The 16,123-nt window shown below is 27.9% G+C and overlaps 1 protein-coding gene across 1 annotated transcript; it reads right to left on the bottom strand.

The window, feature by feature from the left end:
* Nucleotides 1-6,221: 6,221 nt before the first annotated feature.
* Nucleotides 6,222-7,558, bottom strand: LOC113874520 (microtubule-associated protein RP/EB family member 1-like). Its single transcript, XM_027512743.1, has 4 exons — nt 7,309-7,558; nt 6,986-7,068; nt 6,751-6,867; nt 6,222-6,497 (listed from the first exon to the last, which is right to left on the bottom strand). Exons 1-4 carry the CDS (start codon nt 7,556-7,558, stop codon nt 6,222-6,224), a joined length of 726 nt encoding a protein of 241 aa, XP_027368544.1.
* Between the last annotated feature and the right edge of the window lie 8,565 nt (nt 7,559-16,123).

Genomic DNA, 16,123 nt, shown 5'->3' with positions numbered 1-16,123 from the left:
ATATGATGCCCTACATTGCAAATACACTTCATTCAAAACTCATGGAATGCTAGTTGCATAGTGTATATCAACTAAAAACTTTTTCTTTCTTTCCGTTCTCGAAGGAGCATTTTGACACCACTGGTTGTATGTCACTGATTGTTTTCTTTTTCTCAGATTTGGCCCTCTTGCATTGCATTTCTAAAGTTGGTCGATTTTTTTCTAATATTCATGCTGATTGTTGTACTGTTAAACAATAATACTACCTGTCATAACCTTGCAAGAATATGTGAAAATACTCATAAAACACTATATAGTGCACAAATTTGTATATGAAATTGAATGAGTAAAGGGAATGTCCCAGAAAGAAAATTACAAGCATACAAAATAAGAATCATTGAAGCTAGAAACCTGTCAGAGTGATTGTAAGGATCCGCACTAGCTTCGAATGACTCAAGACTTTCAAATAAGGTAATGTTCTCTGGATCAGCTGAGAATGATAAGATAGAGTTAGCTAAGAGCCATTTGCACGTACTGGCGTACACATGTATATATTTGGCAAATTCAAAGGCGAAAACCTTGATTGAGAAATTCTGATGGATCTTTCTCCCCTTGCTCCATTACTAACGAAAGATTCGTCCACATCATCAAGCTGCAACAAACAGAAGAGCATTGATAAGCTCAACCCACTTTGTCTATAAAGTTTCCGACACTTCTCAATTTTGGAGAATTTCATTTACCTAATTGGTGATCGGAACCAAAATACTCTATGGTTCTTGCAAGGCAAGGTAACTAATATGATCCATCAATGCCTTCAATTGTAAATTAAACTCCTTAATTTTTATATTCGATCGATGCAATTAACTTAGTTGTTTCTAGGATAGCAAGTCACAGCTAGAATCAGCTTCCATAATTTTTTTTCTACACCACATAAATTTGCTTGACAGTACATGTTCAACTGTTCAACATGGCATATATATACACATTTTGGGTATAGTGCAGTGAGACCTGTACAGTAAAATAGGCTCCATCTTGAAATCCCGTTGCTGTGTCTGTGTTGGAAATTAACTCAAGGGACTGATCAATATCAGCCGCGTTTAGCTCGCAGTTCTCTGGCAGAGTAACAGCCTTTTTCCTATTAAAAATAAGTTAGTATTCATAGAGTTTAGATATTTATCGGATGCATCTGGATGAACGAAAAAACACTAATATCATAAAAATATATATTTTAAAAATTCAGTTCAAAATATAAAATATTAAAAAAATAACGCCTCTCACTTTTTTGTATGGCTCGTTATCGTTAAAAATAGCTGAATATATAAATATTAATTATCAATTTACATATTTTATCAATTTACACTTCTGGCTGTTGGAGAGGGTCCCACCTGATCAGCTAAATTTTCACTAGTCAAGCGCACTAGTGATTTCGTAAGTAAAATTGTAACAAATTCAAAATTTACACCTTCTATGTGATTACACATGCTTTGAAGAACTTGGGTAAAGTCATTATACAATAATTTTAAGAGAACTCTCTTTTTTTCTCTATCAATAGAAACTCTTTGTTTTAAGATTAATAATACAGTGTAAATATATATGTAACAAGATTTATATAGACTGTTTTTAAAATAACTCTTACCAAATTATTAAAAATAATTTAAATAGATATACAGAATTTGATTTCCTAATTAAATTCTTATAAAATCTATTGCATATCTTAAAATATGAATACATACAATCATATTTTTATGTTTGTACAGTACTTTTAAAATTTTTTAAATTTTTAAGGTATTATATAGAAAAAAATTTAATCAATAATATTTAAACATATGTTTAAATAATAAATTTATTTAATAATAAATTATTTTATTTATTATATTTGAATAAGTTAAAAAATATTAAGTTTATAAATAAAAAAACATAATAAAAATTAAATGAATTAAAATTTAAAAATAAAATAATAATATTACATTAATATATTTTTATATTCTTAATAATATTATTATTATTTAATTATTATATTAATATATTATATTATAATTTTTTATTTATAATAAATATAAATTATTTTAAAAAAATTATATTCTATTTAAAACTAAAAATTTATAAAAAAAATTAATATATAATATATATATATTACAAATATATATAAATAATATATATATAATAAGATCATGTAAAAAATAATATAAATAATATAATTTTAAATAAATTATACCTAATAATATGTATTTTTTATAACTTGTCACATTTTTTTTAATTGATAAATTTTTTTTAATGCGTTAATCATAACAAAATTTTAGGTATCACAACACCCAACTATTTTTATTCTTATCATTATAAATAAGTAATTCTGTTATCTTAATTTCATGACACGCTCTAAATTTATTACCAAACTTATTTGTCAACGTAAAAAGTAGTAAATTGGTTAGCAGGCGTGAAGTGTTTCTTGACTTCTCTATTGAATCTCATAATTGAGTTACTTTAGCCTCTCGTTTCACATTAAATTCTAAAATTTAGAATTTATCTAAAAAATTACCATTAATAATATTATTTATTGATGACAATTACATCTATTGCCATCACCTTCGGCAAGCGGAGCCTCTAGCTAATTGTAAAGTAAGCAGTAACTATCTATCTTTCTTCCTTGAGACATGAATTTTTGCCATTTATAATTAAATAATTTTTTTGTTAGAAAATAGAAGATCATAAGTTATGACTTATGAAAAAAAATATATGACATGACATGCAAGAAGAATAAAGATATGATGTCCCACCTTTCGACTACACAACAAGAAGAAGGTTAAGTTGTTTGAAATTTATAATTATTTTCATACTTAGTGTACAATTGTTTGATATTCCTTTTTGAGATTGATTTTATGTGTGATGATGCTTCTATGATAATTGTTTGTTGAATTTAGTATAAATAATTGATTGCCTAAAATAGTTGAGGAATGAACTATCATTCATGTGGAGTGAGCATACAGAAGGTATGTTGAAAGTTGAAAAGAATTGGAGAATTGTGAAATAAAGATGTAAAAAAAAAATGAGAAAAATTTGAGATAAAATTGGATGGGTTTTGAAAAAGTGTTTTAAAAATTGATAAATGGAATTGTGGTTAATTTTCTTCTTAAGAAAATAATTTTTTAAAAAAACCTTCTTTAATTTCAAGTGGTTTGATCAAAATTTATTTAATAATTTTTATATATTTAAAGTATACCTATATACATATTTAAAGTATTTTAATTCATTTTAAAGTATTATTTTAAATGAGTATTTTGAAATATGGTGATAATTGGAAAAAGGTATTTGAGAGCCATTGAAATAGTTGAAAAGTTTTAAAATGTGGTGGTGGTGAGTCTCTGCTTAAAATTAGAAGTGTATTAAAATTTTCTGGCTGTTTTGCAGAGAGAAGAAAATTTAAAAATATCTGAATTATAGAGGAAACTTTGCCGGATTATCGGTGGAATTTTGAAACATATGTTGTTGATTAAAAAGAAATGTTTAATACCTAATTAAAAGACTGAAATTAGGTTCATGCATCATAAGCATGTAATGATAATGGTGTTGGATGGGAAGTATACGAAATCTAGGGGAGACTCTAGGTTAGTCTTGGGGATAGTCGGGTGTGATTGAGCCGGGCAAAGGCCAGGGTTCGCAACCCTGTGCTGTCGGTTCTCACTGCAAAACTGAACTATCCTGACAGAATCCGATGGATTATCAGAATCAATTGAGCTATATCTTTGAAACTATCTAATGAGATGGTTATGACCAAGAATTGTTGGTGGCAGTGAATTCCTGATCCTTCCCAGAAAGAAAGAAAGAGAAAAAGAAAAGAAAAATGATTTTGGCCCACATGCATGTGTCAGTATAGCAATTAACTAGGTGATGCACAGAATCATACATGGCATGTACATTGTGTGTTGAGTTGTTTCTATTTGCTATAATGATTGTAAATATCTTGACGCGTTTCTACTGTACTTTGGTTGAAATAGGTTTGTCTCACCCTTTTAGTTGTTGTATGTGTTGTATGTGAATATGTTTAGTAGGTGAGGACACAAATGGCCCGACCACCGTACCAGTTCAACATCAAGGTCAGATATGATCCTGAAAGAAGATGGGCGCATGATTGAGAGCGACAACAGTTCACCCATACTGGCACTATTACCTTTTTGTTAGATAAAAACGGGTCAGGCCAACGGGCATACCCCATCCCTATCAGGGTACCCATGAGACTCACTTTTCTATTTCCTCCTGGAGTACAGTTTAGGAGACCCTATGTCCCACCTCCTGTCCCTGTATTATCGCCCCCAATATTACTCCCGAATTTCTTTAGATCTTTAGGGCCTTATGTACCACCTGTTGTACGACCCAATATAGCAAACATACCTCTACTCAGACACATATCTATCTCATCCACTTCAAATTCAACTTCATCTAGTTCTTCTGACTCTCCGGATTTCTCTCACTGTTCAAACACCCCTACTGCTACTGGAAAAAAGAGAACTTCTTCTCAGGCCGAACTTTCTCCTGGTTTTGATTCCTCTGAGCAGGAACCTAGTGGGAAAGGAGAGTAGGTTAGGGCCGAGTAAAGTATAACTTGTACATATATATAGGTATAATCACTAGTGACTGAGGGAACGGGTAAATAGAAATCCTTAACCATTGTTAACTTTTGGAGGAAATGATATTTTTGATGATCATAGGTCTAGGGGAAAAACTTGTGAGGTCATTTTTTTGGTTGTTGTCTCCGATATCGTGACCCCACTTTATTTTGTATGTAATTTAGCTATGTACAATGTTTATATGACTGGATGACTGTATATTTTAACAAATGACATGTATATATGTATTTGGAGAACTGGTGCTAGTGTATTTAGTTTCCATTAATGTGAACAGACGTAAACTTATACATGTCGCTTTCTTACTGCTTAAATTATTTTAATATTATATTGATATTGATGGCGTAACAAGTAGTAAGGATGTCACATGGCTTTTTAGCCCTAACCCACTAAGGCTAGGGCTGGGCCAATTGAACTTTTTGACAGCTTTATTTTTTACAATAAATTGGTGGAGCAAACCTTAACGAGTCGTAGAATCAACTTTGACATAGAAATTATAGACACATAGATTAATATGATGGGATATTTAATAATGAAATAATGGAATGAAAAAGAGATAAGTTCAGTTATATTGGAATGAGATACAATGAAAAAAAAATTATCATGCCATGATTAAGAATTTTGTGATAAAATGAAAGATAGTTTTTGTTGCATTATTTGAAAAATTAACTAAATAATAAGAAAATTAGTAAAAAATAAGTTGGTTTCGATTTCATACCTCAATGAAAAGCAGTTCAATAAACAATAAGTGCGTTACCTGCTCTACAATCCCATTGGTTAATTATGCATGTAAGTATGATGATATTGGGTTATGCAACTCTTTTATGTAGATCATTATTATCAGTAACTATTTTAGTCATTTCATTTTGAAAACTCATATAAATTATTGCTAAATTTTTTACCTATTTATTTGAATTATTTTTAAGAAAATTTATTTTTAAATATAGATATGTTTAAAAATACTAGTTTCTGGAAAAATACTTAGAATTTTTTATAAAATATTTTAGAAATTTTCTTATAAGTTAAAAATACTAGTTTCTAAAAAAAATACTTAGAATCTTTCATAAAATATTTTAGAAATTTTCTTATAAGTTAAAAATACTAGTTTCTGAAAAAAGCTCTAAAAAAGCAAAATCACAAGTTTACTTTTTCTATCAAATAAATGGACCCTAATTATTATTTAATTTCAACCACCTTATTTTTAATATAGTTCAAATAATGACAAATAGTGTTACTTATCCTATCTTTTTCTATTATATCTCTTTCTATTGATCCAAACACAGCTTGGATAAAGTGAAAAGGAAGTCCCAAAAATTCTTCACTTTTCTTAAAGAGTTCATCACTTGGAAAATCTAAATAAATACGGATCATTTTCTAAAATAAACTATGAATGGAAGAAACTCCACATGTCGACACAATTATTCCACGCTTTCAAAAGCATAACTTTTGGAACTAAAACGTGATTAAGCCTTTATTTTAACTGATAGAAAACATTTCATCAGCTGTTACTTGAAAAATTTAGATTGTGGAATCAAAGTTGAAGATAATGAAATTTAAATAACAACCTAATATAAATAGTATTAAATAATATAGCTTTTTATAGCTATGTTACATATCTTCCACTTAATCTAACTCATCACTAGATTCAACCTCCTCCTCTGACAGTTCAAATTCATCAATCATTTTAAAGTAGGATTTCTGTTTTTCAATAAAATCTTGCAGCAACTCATCACTAGATTCAACCTCCTCCTCATCACCAGATTCAACCTCCTCCTCCTCATCACTAGATTCAACCCCCAGCTCCATTAACATTTCAAAATCAATCTGATTTTCAATAAAATCTTGCAGCTGGGGATCCTTGAACACATCTTCAGATGACAATGACATAATACGTTGTTTCTGAAAATTCAACAAATATGCATCAGACAATAGCAAAATATATATTTTAACATGATTGAACATGTAACTGAGATACAAGAAGTATACCAAGTGTATTGACCGTAAACAATATTATTTACACAGAAAATTTCATAAAAGATCAAGTTCTAATTAAATAACCGATTCACTGAATTCAGTATCCATAAATTCCAAGGAGTTTGATGTTCCTAATAAAACCACAGAAACTTGGGAACATAATAGTAAATTAATATACCTTCGCACAAGAAACTGTCAATGCCTTGGCCTTGGGTAAGTTCTCACGTTCAAATGCATCACTTGTCTCCCTGTTTATCACCACAAAAACATAGGCCACTGTTACATGATGGACCATCTAGAAAAGAGACAAAAGAGAGCAACAATAAAACTCCGTTCCAAAACAACACAATCTGCCACTGTATACTTGCTAATTACCTATTATTAGAGATATTTAAAATGGGTGAGCTACTAACAGGAACAGCCACTTCCTTCCCTTTATCCTTCCTTCTTTTCTTCGAACCTGAATTAGGCGGAGAAGCTTTAACATCAACAATCCCTGAAATAAAAAAACGAGGGAATAACATAGTAAGTAATTAACAAGCTATGACTTTGTTACAGATAAATAAATAAATACTGATAATTACATAGTAAGTAATTATATAGCATTGGTAAGCTCGAATGAAACATTGTTTGCATTGCAAATGAAAATGGTATCCTCATTTTTAAAATGAAGAAAATTCCGAACTCGAAGAATAGAAACCCTTTCTACAAATTGAACGAGGAATAATTAAAGTACCGAAGGGAGGGGATGTTTTGACCGAAGGCGTGGAAAGATTGGGCGGTGAAGGGGAACTAGGGTTTGGGGCATTACCGAGATTCGCCGTAGCAGATGTGCATTTAGTGAGAGGTTTATTGATTGCCGAAGAAGAAGAAGAAGGTTTGGATTTGGAAGTTTTGAGAGGAACAGAGGAGGGAGAAGAATGAGGGTTGGTGCAATCGGAGAGAGGCTTTCTGCGTGTGAACACTCGTCTTCGGTTAGCTTGCATTGCTGGTTATGTATGGATTATCAGTGCATTGAAGTTGAATGCGTTGGTGATTGTAAAGAAGAGTGTGTGGAACAGGAACTTCAACAGTAAGATGGATGATGGAGAAGCTTATTCTTGTTCTGTGTTTTGCTCAAATAGCGGGAAAGTGTGGATTTGATTAGGGTTATATCTATAGGCCCACATTCGTTTATGGGCCTCGCCAATTCATCAATTGGGCTTCAGCTTACTCTTCTTCAGTGAGTCAAGCCTTCAAGGGGTTCAAACCGCACAAGAGGTTTTATAAAATGGAATTAAAAATTGTCAAAACTTATAAGTATTGAATCTCATGCTCTTTTTGCCTTGACATTGTTGCATTATACTAAACACCCCATTCTCAACATATACAAATCATTCTATATATATCATTGTTTTTATTATGTTTATGATTACTCTGCCATCAGCAAATAATCACAGCTTCACAATTACTAGAATTACCACTTTGCTTCACTCATTTGTCAAAATTGTGGTGCTTCTTTCTTTTAGATTTTTGTCCTCTTGAGATGACTTGCTTATTACTTTGTACAAGTAAACTTTATAATTATTTTTATTAATTTTTTGAGAGTTTTTTTTAAAAAAATTATTTTTTAAAAGGGATCTCTTTCTAAACACATCAATCATGCCTTTATTTATTTTAAACAGTCGTTAAAATTCATAATGCACAATTCACGCGAATAAAGCAATTGGGTCATCATGTTTAAAAACATGTACTCTACCACAAAACCAGTGTAAGTCTCCTGTTTAACACTTCCCGTTAGGGATGAAAACAGGTTAGGCCGCCTGATAAGGGCATGTGGCTGACCTGACAAAGGCTTGTGACTGACCTGACATTTTTAATAAACAAATAAGGCTTAGACTTTTTTTAAAATCTATTTAAGTAAATAAGTCATACATAAGTTGTTTATAAAGCCTTTAAACCTGACAGGCCGGCCTGTATAATATATATATATATATATATATATATATATATATATATTATAATTTAAAAATAGAGTTGTCAAAATATATTTAAATAATAAAGTTATTTAATAATATATTTTTTATATTCTTAATTCTGTTGTTATTAAATTAATATATTATGTTATAATTCTTTTTATTTATAATTATAATAAACAGAAATTATATTCTATTCAAAATTAAATATATTTATATACGATTACACTTTTTAAATAATAAATTTATTTAATAATAAATTATTATATTTGTTATATTTAAACAAGTTAAAGAATACTTAAGTCTTTAAACAGGAATAAGACGCAATCAAAACTAAATGAAATAAAATTTAAAAATAAAATAATAAAATTATATTAATATTTTTTATACTCTTAATTTTATTATTATTAATTTAATTATTTAATTATTATATTAATATATTATATTTATTTCTTTTTCTTTATAATAAATAGAAATTATTTAAATATAAATTATATTTTATTCAAAACTAAAATTTTATAAAAAATGATATAAAAATAAAATAAAAAATTTATTAATTTTAAATAAATTATGTATAATAATATAAACTTTTTATAACTTACTATGTGTTTTACCTTTATTGGTATAAATTTTTTTTAACTAAAGTACCTATAAAAAAAATTTAGATATGAAGTCCATAACACATTGCCACACATTTAAATATAAATATGTCAAATTTTAATTATTTTACATTATATTCAAAATTAAAAATATTTATACACAATTACACATGTTTAAAAAATAAATTTATTTAATCATAAATTATTATATTTGTTACATTTAAACAAGCTGAAAAATCTCTAAATCTTTGAACAGGAATACGACACAATCAAAACTAAACGAATTAAAATTTAAAAATAAAATATTAATATTCCATTAATAAACTTTTTATATTTTTAATTTTATTATTATTAATATTCAAGTATTATATTAATATATTATGTTATAATTTTTTTATTTATAATAAATAGAAATTATTTAAATATGAATTATATTTTATTCGAAAGTAAAAATTTATAAAAAATGATAAGAAAATAAAATAAAAAACTTATTATAATGTGCATATATATATATATATATATATATATAATCAGACGATGTAATTAATAATATAAAAAATATAATTATAAATAAATTATATAATAATATATATTTTTGTAACTTGCACGTGGTTTAATTAAATTATTAGTTAATTTATCAATTTATATATAATATATAAGTATGTGTTTTAATTTATTGTATCAGTAATATTTTTATATTAATAGTGTAGTTAGTTTTATGTGTATTTGTTAATTTACAATAACAAATTAATGACACAAATAAAATTAAATATTTTGTAATTATTTTTTTAGTTTAATATTTATTATTATTGTCATTATATATATATATATATATATTGCATTAAGTTTAAATTTATTTATTTTTTTAAAACATAATAATTTTCTTTTAATTATTTCAACAAATTGTGTGAATGTTATTTTTTATGATCAATTTTATGTGTTTATTGTAACTTTATTTGTTGAATATAAAATATCTTTAAACAAACAAAATATGTTTCTAAAATAAAACTAAATTCTTTAATATTTATATAATTTTTAAAAATTAAATAAATAATATATAAATATATAATTTATTAATATAAAATATTTATAATTAATGCTTAAATAATATTTTAAAAATTATTTATAAAATTATATAAATATTATTATAATTATTTAATAATTATTAATAACATAGATGAAAATTAGAAAAATATAATAAAATATTTATATTTTTATTAATATTAAAATATTTTTTTTGTAGCAGGCTTCATTAAGAGGCTTCAAGTCAGGACAGACCACTTAAATAGGTTATGTCGGACCTAAAATAAAGCTTTTAACAGGTAAGAGTTCAAGGTTAAGCCTAATAATTATATTACAGGTCAGACCTGTTTAGAGTAAAGCTTGGACTGGCCTGATCTATTTCTATCCCTATTTTAATATATTATTATACAAATTTTATTGAAATTAAGTTTTACCAGCCAACCAAGTTACAGTATATTATTCGTTGATTTATTTATTGTTATATCTAATGGTTTAAAATTAATGACTTATGATGGACCACTTTTGAAGTTGTCCATGTTATACGCACCCAATAACGGTAAAGTTACAATTATTGTTCGTTTCCGTAGATAATAAGATATATTATTATTAGTCAAATTAATGGTTTATAACATTGTCATTTTTTTTAATCGTGATACCAATATTGTCATTAAGAAAGAAGATAATACAATTGACTATCGTTAAATAAGGATTTGTCTAGACTTTCACCCGAATCCAAAATGACGTTGAAAACTTAAACCCGGATTAATTAACTAAAACGTTTGGACTGTGAACTAATTGAAATAATATTTGTAATTGAATATTGTTCAGTTCAACAAAAGGTTAATTAAAAGTTCAAAATACAAATTCAATTAATGAATCTATGATTTGAGTTTTCACTTGTCTAACCATCCATCTATTATTTAAATACCAATCTATTTGCTTTTTAAAATGTGTATCCCCGTAACTTTGATAAGGATGCGAATGATGAGTCGGACAAATTACATCCCTTAAGCGAAAAAAAAAAAACTAACAATCTATCATTTTCTATTCTTATTTAATCTGTAACAAGTAACGAAAAAAACATATTTTGTGACAATAAAAAATTACAACAATTGACAAATAAGACCGATTGGGAAAATAATTTTTTTTTAAGTTATAAAGTCTTCTCCTACACTTTCGTAGTAGAAAATAAATTACATTTTTTTTAAAATATACCTTAAAATTAAGTGGCATGGACATAGTCTTTTACTAAAAAATCAAAAAAATCATAGATTCTTTCACCATGGTAAAAATCTAAGTCCAAAATTTGTTGAAGAAACTATTTTTCGACTCATTTCTATGAAGACTGACAAAAGAGTCATATTCTTTGTTAAAAACTATATTTCAAGACGTTTTGAGGGTTATAAGGGCTTTATTCTTTGTCAAACATAAGGCTACATTCTGTGAAGATTTAGAGAATCACATAACTTCTTTAAAAATATCATATTTCGAGCAGTTTTAATAGGACATGAAGAGGCCCATTTTTTGTTGAAAAAAGGGGTGGCCTTTCTAGGATTTTCAGAGGATTTTCTAGTCCTTGAATTGAAAATAACCAAAATTGGTTAAAAAATAGAACTGACAAGAAAATCATTCTAAGTGCACAAGATTGAAAAGCTCTTAGTTTTCTCCTAGAATTGGTCGAAAAGTAAAAAATGATGGTGAAATTATGCTAAATCCAAAGCCTGAAGAGGTCTTAGATTTCTCGCAAAATTAGTTGAAAAGGAAAAATTGAAGGTGAAATTATTTTAAGTCCACAAGATTATGTGCTTTTAAATTTCTCTTAGAATTGCTTAAAAAATAAGATTTGACAGAGAAATTATTCTAAGTTTATAAGGCTAACTGAGCTCTCAGACTTCCTCCGAACTGGTCAAAAAGTAAAAACTGAGAGAAAAATTATTCTAAGCGTATGAGAGTTTCTGACAAATTTCCCTCAATTGTCAAAATATATTAAGAAATTTACTCTAAGGGCAAGGTTCAAGATGAAGTTCAAAAAGGCAGAAAACATGATGAAAAATTACAAGGCTCAAATAAAAGATAAAAAAGAAAAAGATTATAGACAGAAGACTTAAAATTCAGTCATCAGATTGCTCTTGAATTTATTTATTTACAATATGCAATTTTCACCGTAAATAAAGATTAAATAAAAATAAAACAAAATAAATAAATATAATTATTATCTTTGACTAAAATTTACTATAAAACTCCTTACTTGATATAACAATCGTATCAAAATTACTTTTGTTATCACATTTAATACTATTTTTTTTTTCGTGTGAACCATTATGTCAAGTGTGTCCATAAATAAGGGCGGCACTTTAGCAACAATGCGATAACGTTTGCTACCCAAAAAATAGAGTAACATGTATAATTCTTTCATAATTTTAATTTTTTAATAAACACTTTTTTCCTGTATTTTAAATTTATTATAAAATTCGTTATATTAAAATTAAAATCCCTGAACATGTTTATCTTTGTATTTAACTTCCTAAAAAGAAAATTGCTTGCTCCGCTCGAAAACTTGAAACATGTATGTACTGGATAGGGCATTCCTCAGTCCTACTTATAAGAAAAAGAAACCGAGTACCCCTTCGGCCTAAAGTAGCCGAATACCTCTCAGTCTGGTCAAAAGGTAATTAACCCAATTAAAAGTAATAATCAGACTATTATCTACTTTAATTAAAGGGCTAAAACCAGGGCTAACTCAACAAGCCTATTAGTCCATAACACTGCCTATAAAAGGAAGGTAGAAAATATAGGTAAATGGTTGACTTTTGAATATTATATAACATTTATTATTCAGAACTGAATCCTGACTTCAGCATTAGAGTGCCTTTTGTAGGTATCTTCCCCCGTTAAGTAGAGTCAGCAACATAGGAAGGACGTCACCCTATCCAAGCAGAGATCCGAAAATCAATATTTTCCCACCAGAAACTGTATTTTCAAACTTAGCAGTAAACACAACTAAAAAAGAATATGAGCTTAATCCAAATGATGAACCAATTGAGAATGAGTAAGAGGAGTACGGATTGGAGCACAGTCTATTTTTGGTCCCAATTTATTGAAAAATCTATCTTTATCTGTTTCAGTAATGATAATACTCACAAGTTTTGATAAGTTCTTCATATATTTTCTAATTTTTTAAAATAGTTTTATCCTATTAACTATTTTATCACTTTTTTAAAAAAAATTCTAAATAAAAAATTAGATTTTATTGTAAAAGAATAATGTACGTGTAGAATTAGGTTTTTTAATATGGTATTTAAAAATAATATATACTAAAATATGAAAATTTAAAAATTATATAAAAATAAGATTAAAAAATCACAATTTTTAAGTATAATTATAAAGGCATAATTTTAAAAATACGACGGCAAAATAATTAAACAAATGAAATATTAAACATATCATTATTTATTTAAAAATATATTAAAAATTCAATGTACAAAAAAATATTGGTAAACATTAAAAATTTAATGTACAAAAAAATATATTTAATTTATTAAAAGATTAAATACCAAAAATTGTTACTGAGATTTTTACATTAAAATTGATCGGGACATTTCAAAAATTATCAATGGTATTGTAATATTTGAAATTTCTTATGTAATTTTTTCTTAAGATTTATTGTTTTTTTGTTTCCAAAATATCCCATGTAAAAGAAAAGCGCCGCAGAATTATCCTTATCTATTTATTAACGCATCATTTTGTTGAAATATATTGAATATTGATTATAGCATTATCAATAAATGTTAGCAAATACACTATATTATTAAAATTAATTTTTTACATATCTATCTAATAACTTTATCTTTGTTAACCAAACATCATACTTATGAAGATAATCTTAATGTCTGATAATTTTTATTTGTTAATAGATAATACCTTTTTGTAACTATTATTACTGTCTTATAAAATATATCTTATATTGTTATTAACAACAAAAACATGATCTCTTATACTTTCCACATATCTCTTTAAATAATTCATTTCAACATTGGTCAAAAGTGATGATATTTTTCATAATTATTATCTTTTAATTTTACTTAAATTCCAAATTTTCAAATAACATAATGAAATCTTGCTAATTAGTATAAATATATTATATATAATGTTAGTCCCACATCGGTGGGAGTTTAAATGAGAGGACCCCTCTTTGGCTATAAATAGGGCCTTGGGTCCCTTTATCAAATCATCCCAAAATATTCTCTTCCTTTTCGTCCTTTTTGTACTACACTGAGATTTTGTACTTGGTAGTAGTAGTCTCTTATATTGAGGAGTAAATTTTAGAGTGAGGAGTGTTGTAATTTTTCTTTCAGAAAATATTTTTTTTATATTGTCTTTATTATCTCTTTTTAGCTCTTATTTTTCTCATCTTTATTTTAATTGTGAGTTATCATACTGGTATTCTGGTCCTAACAGTGGTATCATAGCTTCTAGGTTGTTTATATTATTCTGCTGTAGTGTATATTGGTATAGTGCTAGAGAAAATTCTTAGTATGCTCTGTGGTTGCAGTATTGTCTGATCTGCCACATCAGAAAAGATTTATTCTTGTTACTGGGCATACAATTTTGGTAGTGTAAAAGTGCATATATAGTGTGTACTTATTCACAGTCTACCATTATTATTGTTCCAATAAGTAGTACTATTCATAGTGAAAGTTACATAAGTTGGTATAATTAAGAGAGAAATTATGGCAGCAAAATATGAGATAGAGAAATTTCATGGGAGTAATTTCTCCTTGTGGAAATTGAAGATAAGAGTAATTTTAAGGAAAGATAATTGTCTTGATGCAATTGAAAGCAGACCTGCAGATATTTCAAAAGAAAAATGGAGAGAAATGAATAACAATGTTGTTGCAATTTGCACTTGGCATTGACAGATTCAGTGTTATCTAGTGTTGCAGAGAAGAAGACTGCAAAGGAGATTTGGGACACACTGATCAAGTTATACGAGGTCAAGTCACTTCACACCAGAATATTCTTGAAGAGGAAACTCTACACTCTTCGAATGAGTGAATCCACATAAATAACGGACCACATCAACAATCTGAATACGCTATTTGCTCAGTTTACAGCCGCAGATTTCAACATAGTAGAAAATGAACGTGCGGAGCTTCTACTCCAGAGTCTACCAGATTCATATGATTAACTCATCATTAATATAACAAACAACAACATTATCGGTCGTCTATCCTTTGATGATATTGTTGGAGAAGTTCTTGAAGAAGAATCCAGGCGAAAGAATAAGGAAGATAGATTGGAAAATTCTAAACAAGCAGAAGCATTGACGATGATGAGAGGAAGATCAATGGAACGTGGTTCCAGTGAGAGTCAAAATCATAGTAGATCAAAATCTCAGAGAAGGAAGAACCTCAAATGCTACAACTGTGGCAAGAGAGGGCACATGAAGAAAGATTGTTGGAACAAAAAGAGTGGAGGAGGGAAGAATACTGAAGCATCAACCTCTCAAGGTTGTGTTGCATGTACCTCAGATGATGGTGAAATCTTATATAGTGAAGCAGTAATAAATTCTCGAGGTGGAAGACAACTCCATGAATGTTGGATATTGGATTCAGGTGCAACTTGGCACATGACTCCATGTCAAGACTGGTTTTACAATTATGAACCTATCTCGGGGGGATCCGTGTTCATGGGAAATGATCATGCCCTAGAAATTGCTGGAATTGGTATTGTCAAATTGAAAATGCATGATGATACTGTTCGTATAATTCAAGGAGTACGACATGTGAAGGGCTTGAAAAAGAATCTATTGTCCGTTGGACAATTGGATGACCTCAATTGTAAGATCCACGTTGAAGGTGAAATCTTGAAAGTGGTTAAAGGCAACTTGGTGGTGATGAAAGCATAAAAGATCACAACCAATTTATACATGCTTTTGGGAGATACATTGCAAGAAGCAGATGCATCAGTTGCA

This window comes from Abrus precatorius, unplaced genomic scaffold (genome assembly GCF_003935025.1).
Source record: "Abrus precatorius isolate BTA unplaced genomic scaffold, Abrus_2018 Scaffold8, whole genome shotgun sequence".
Taxonomy (NCBI): domain Eukaryota; kingdom Viridiplantae; phylum Streptophyta; class Magnoliopsida; order Fabales; family Fabaceae; genus Abrus; species Abrus precatorius.
This window is presented reverse-complemented; position numbering and strand designations above follow the sequence as displayed.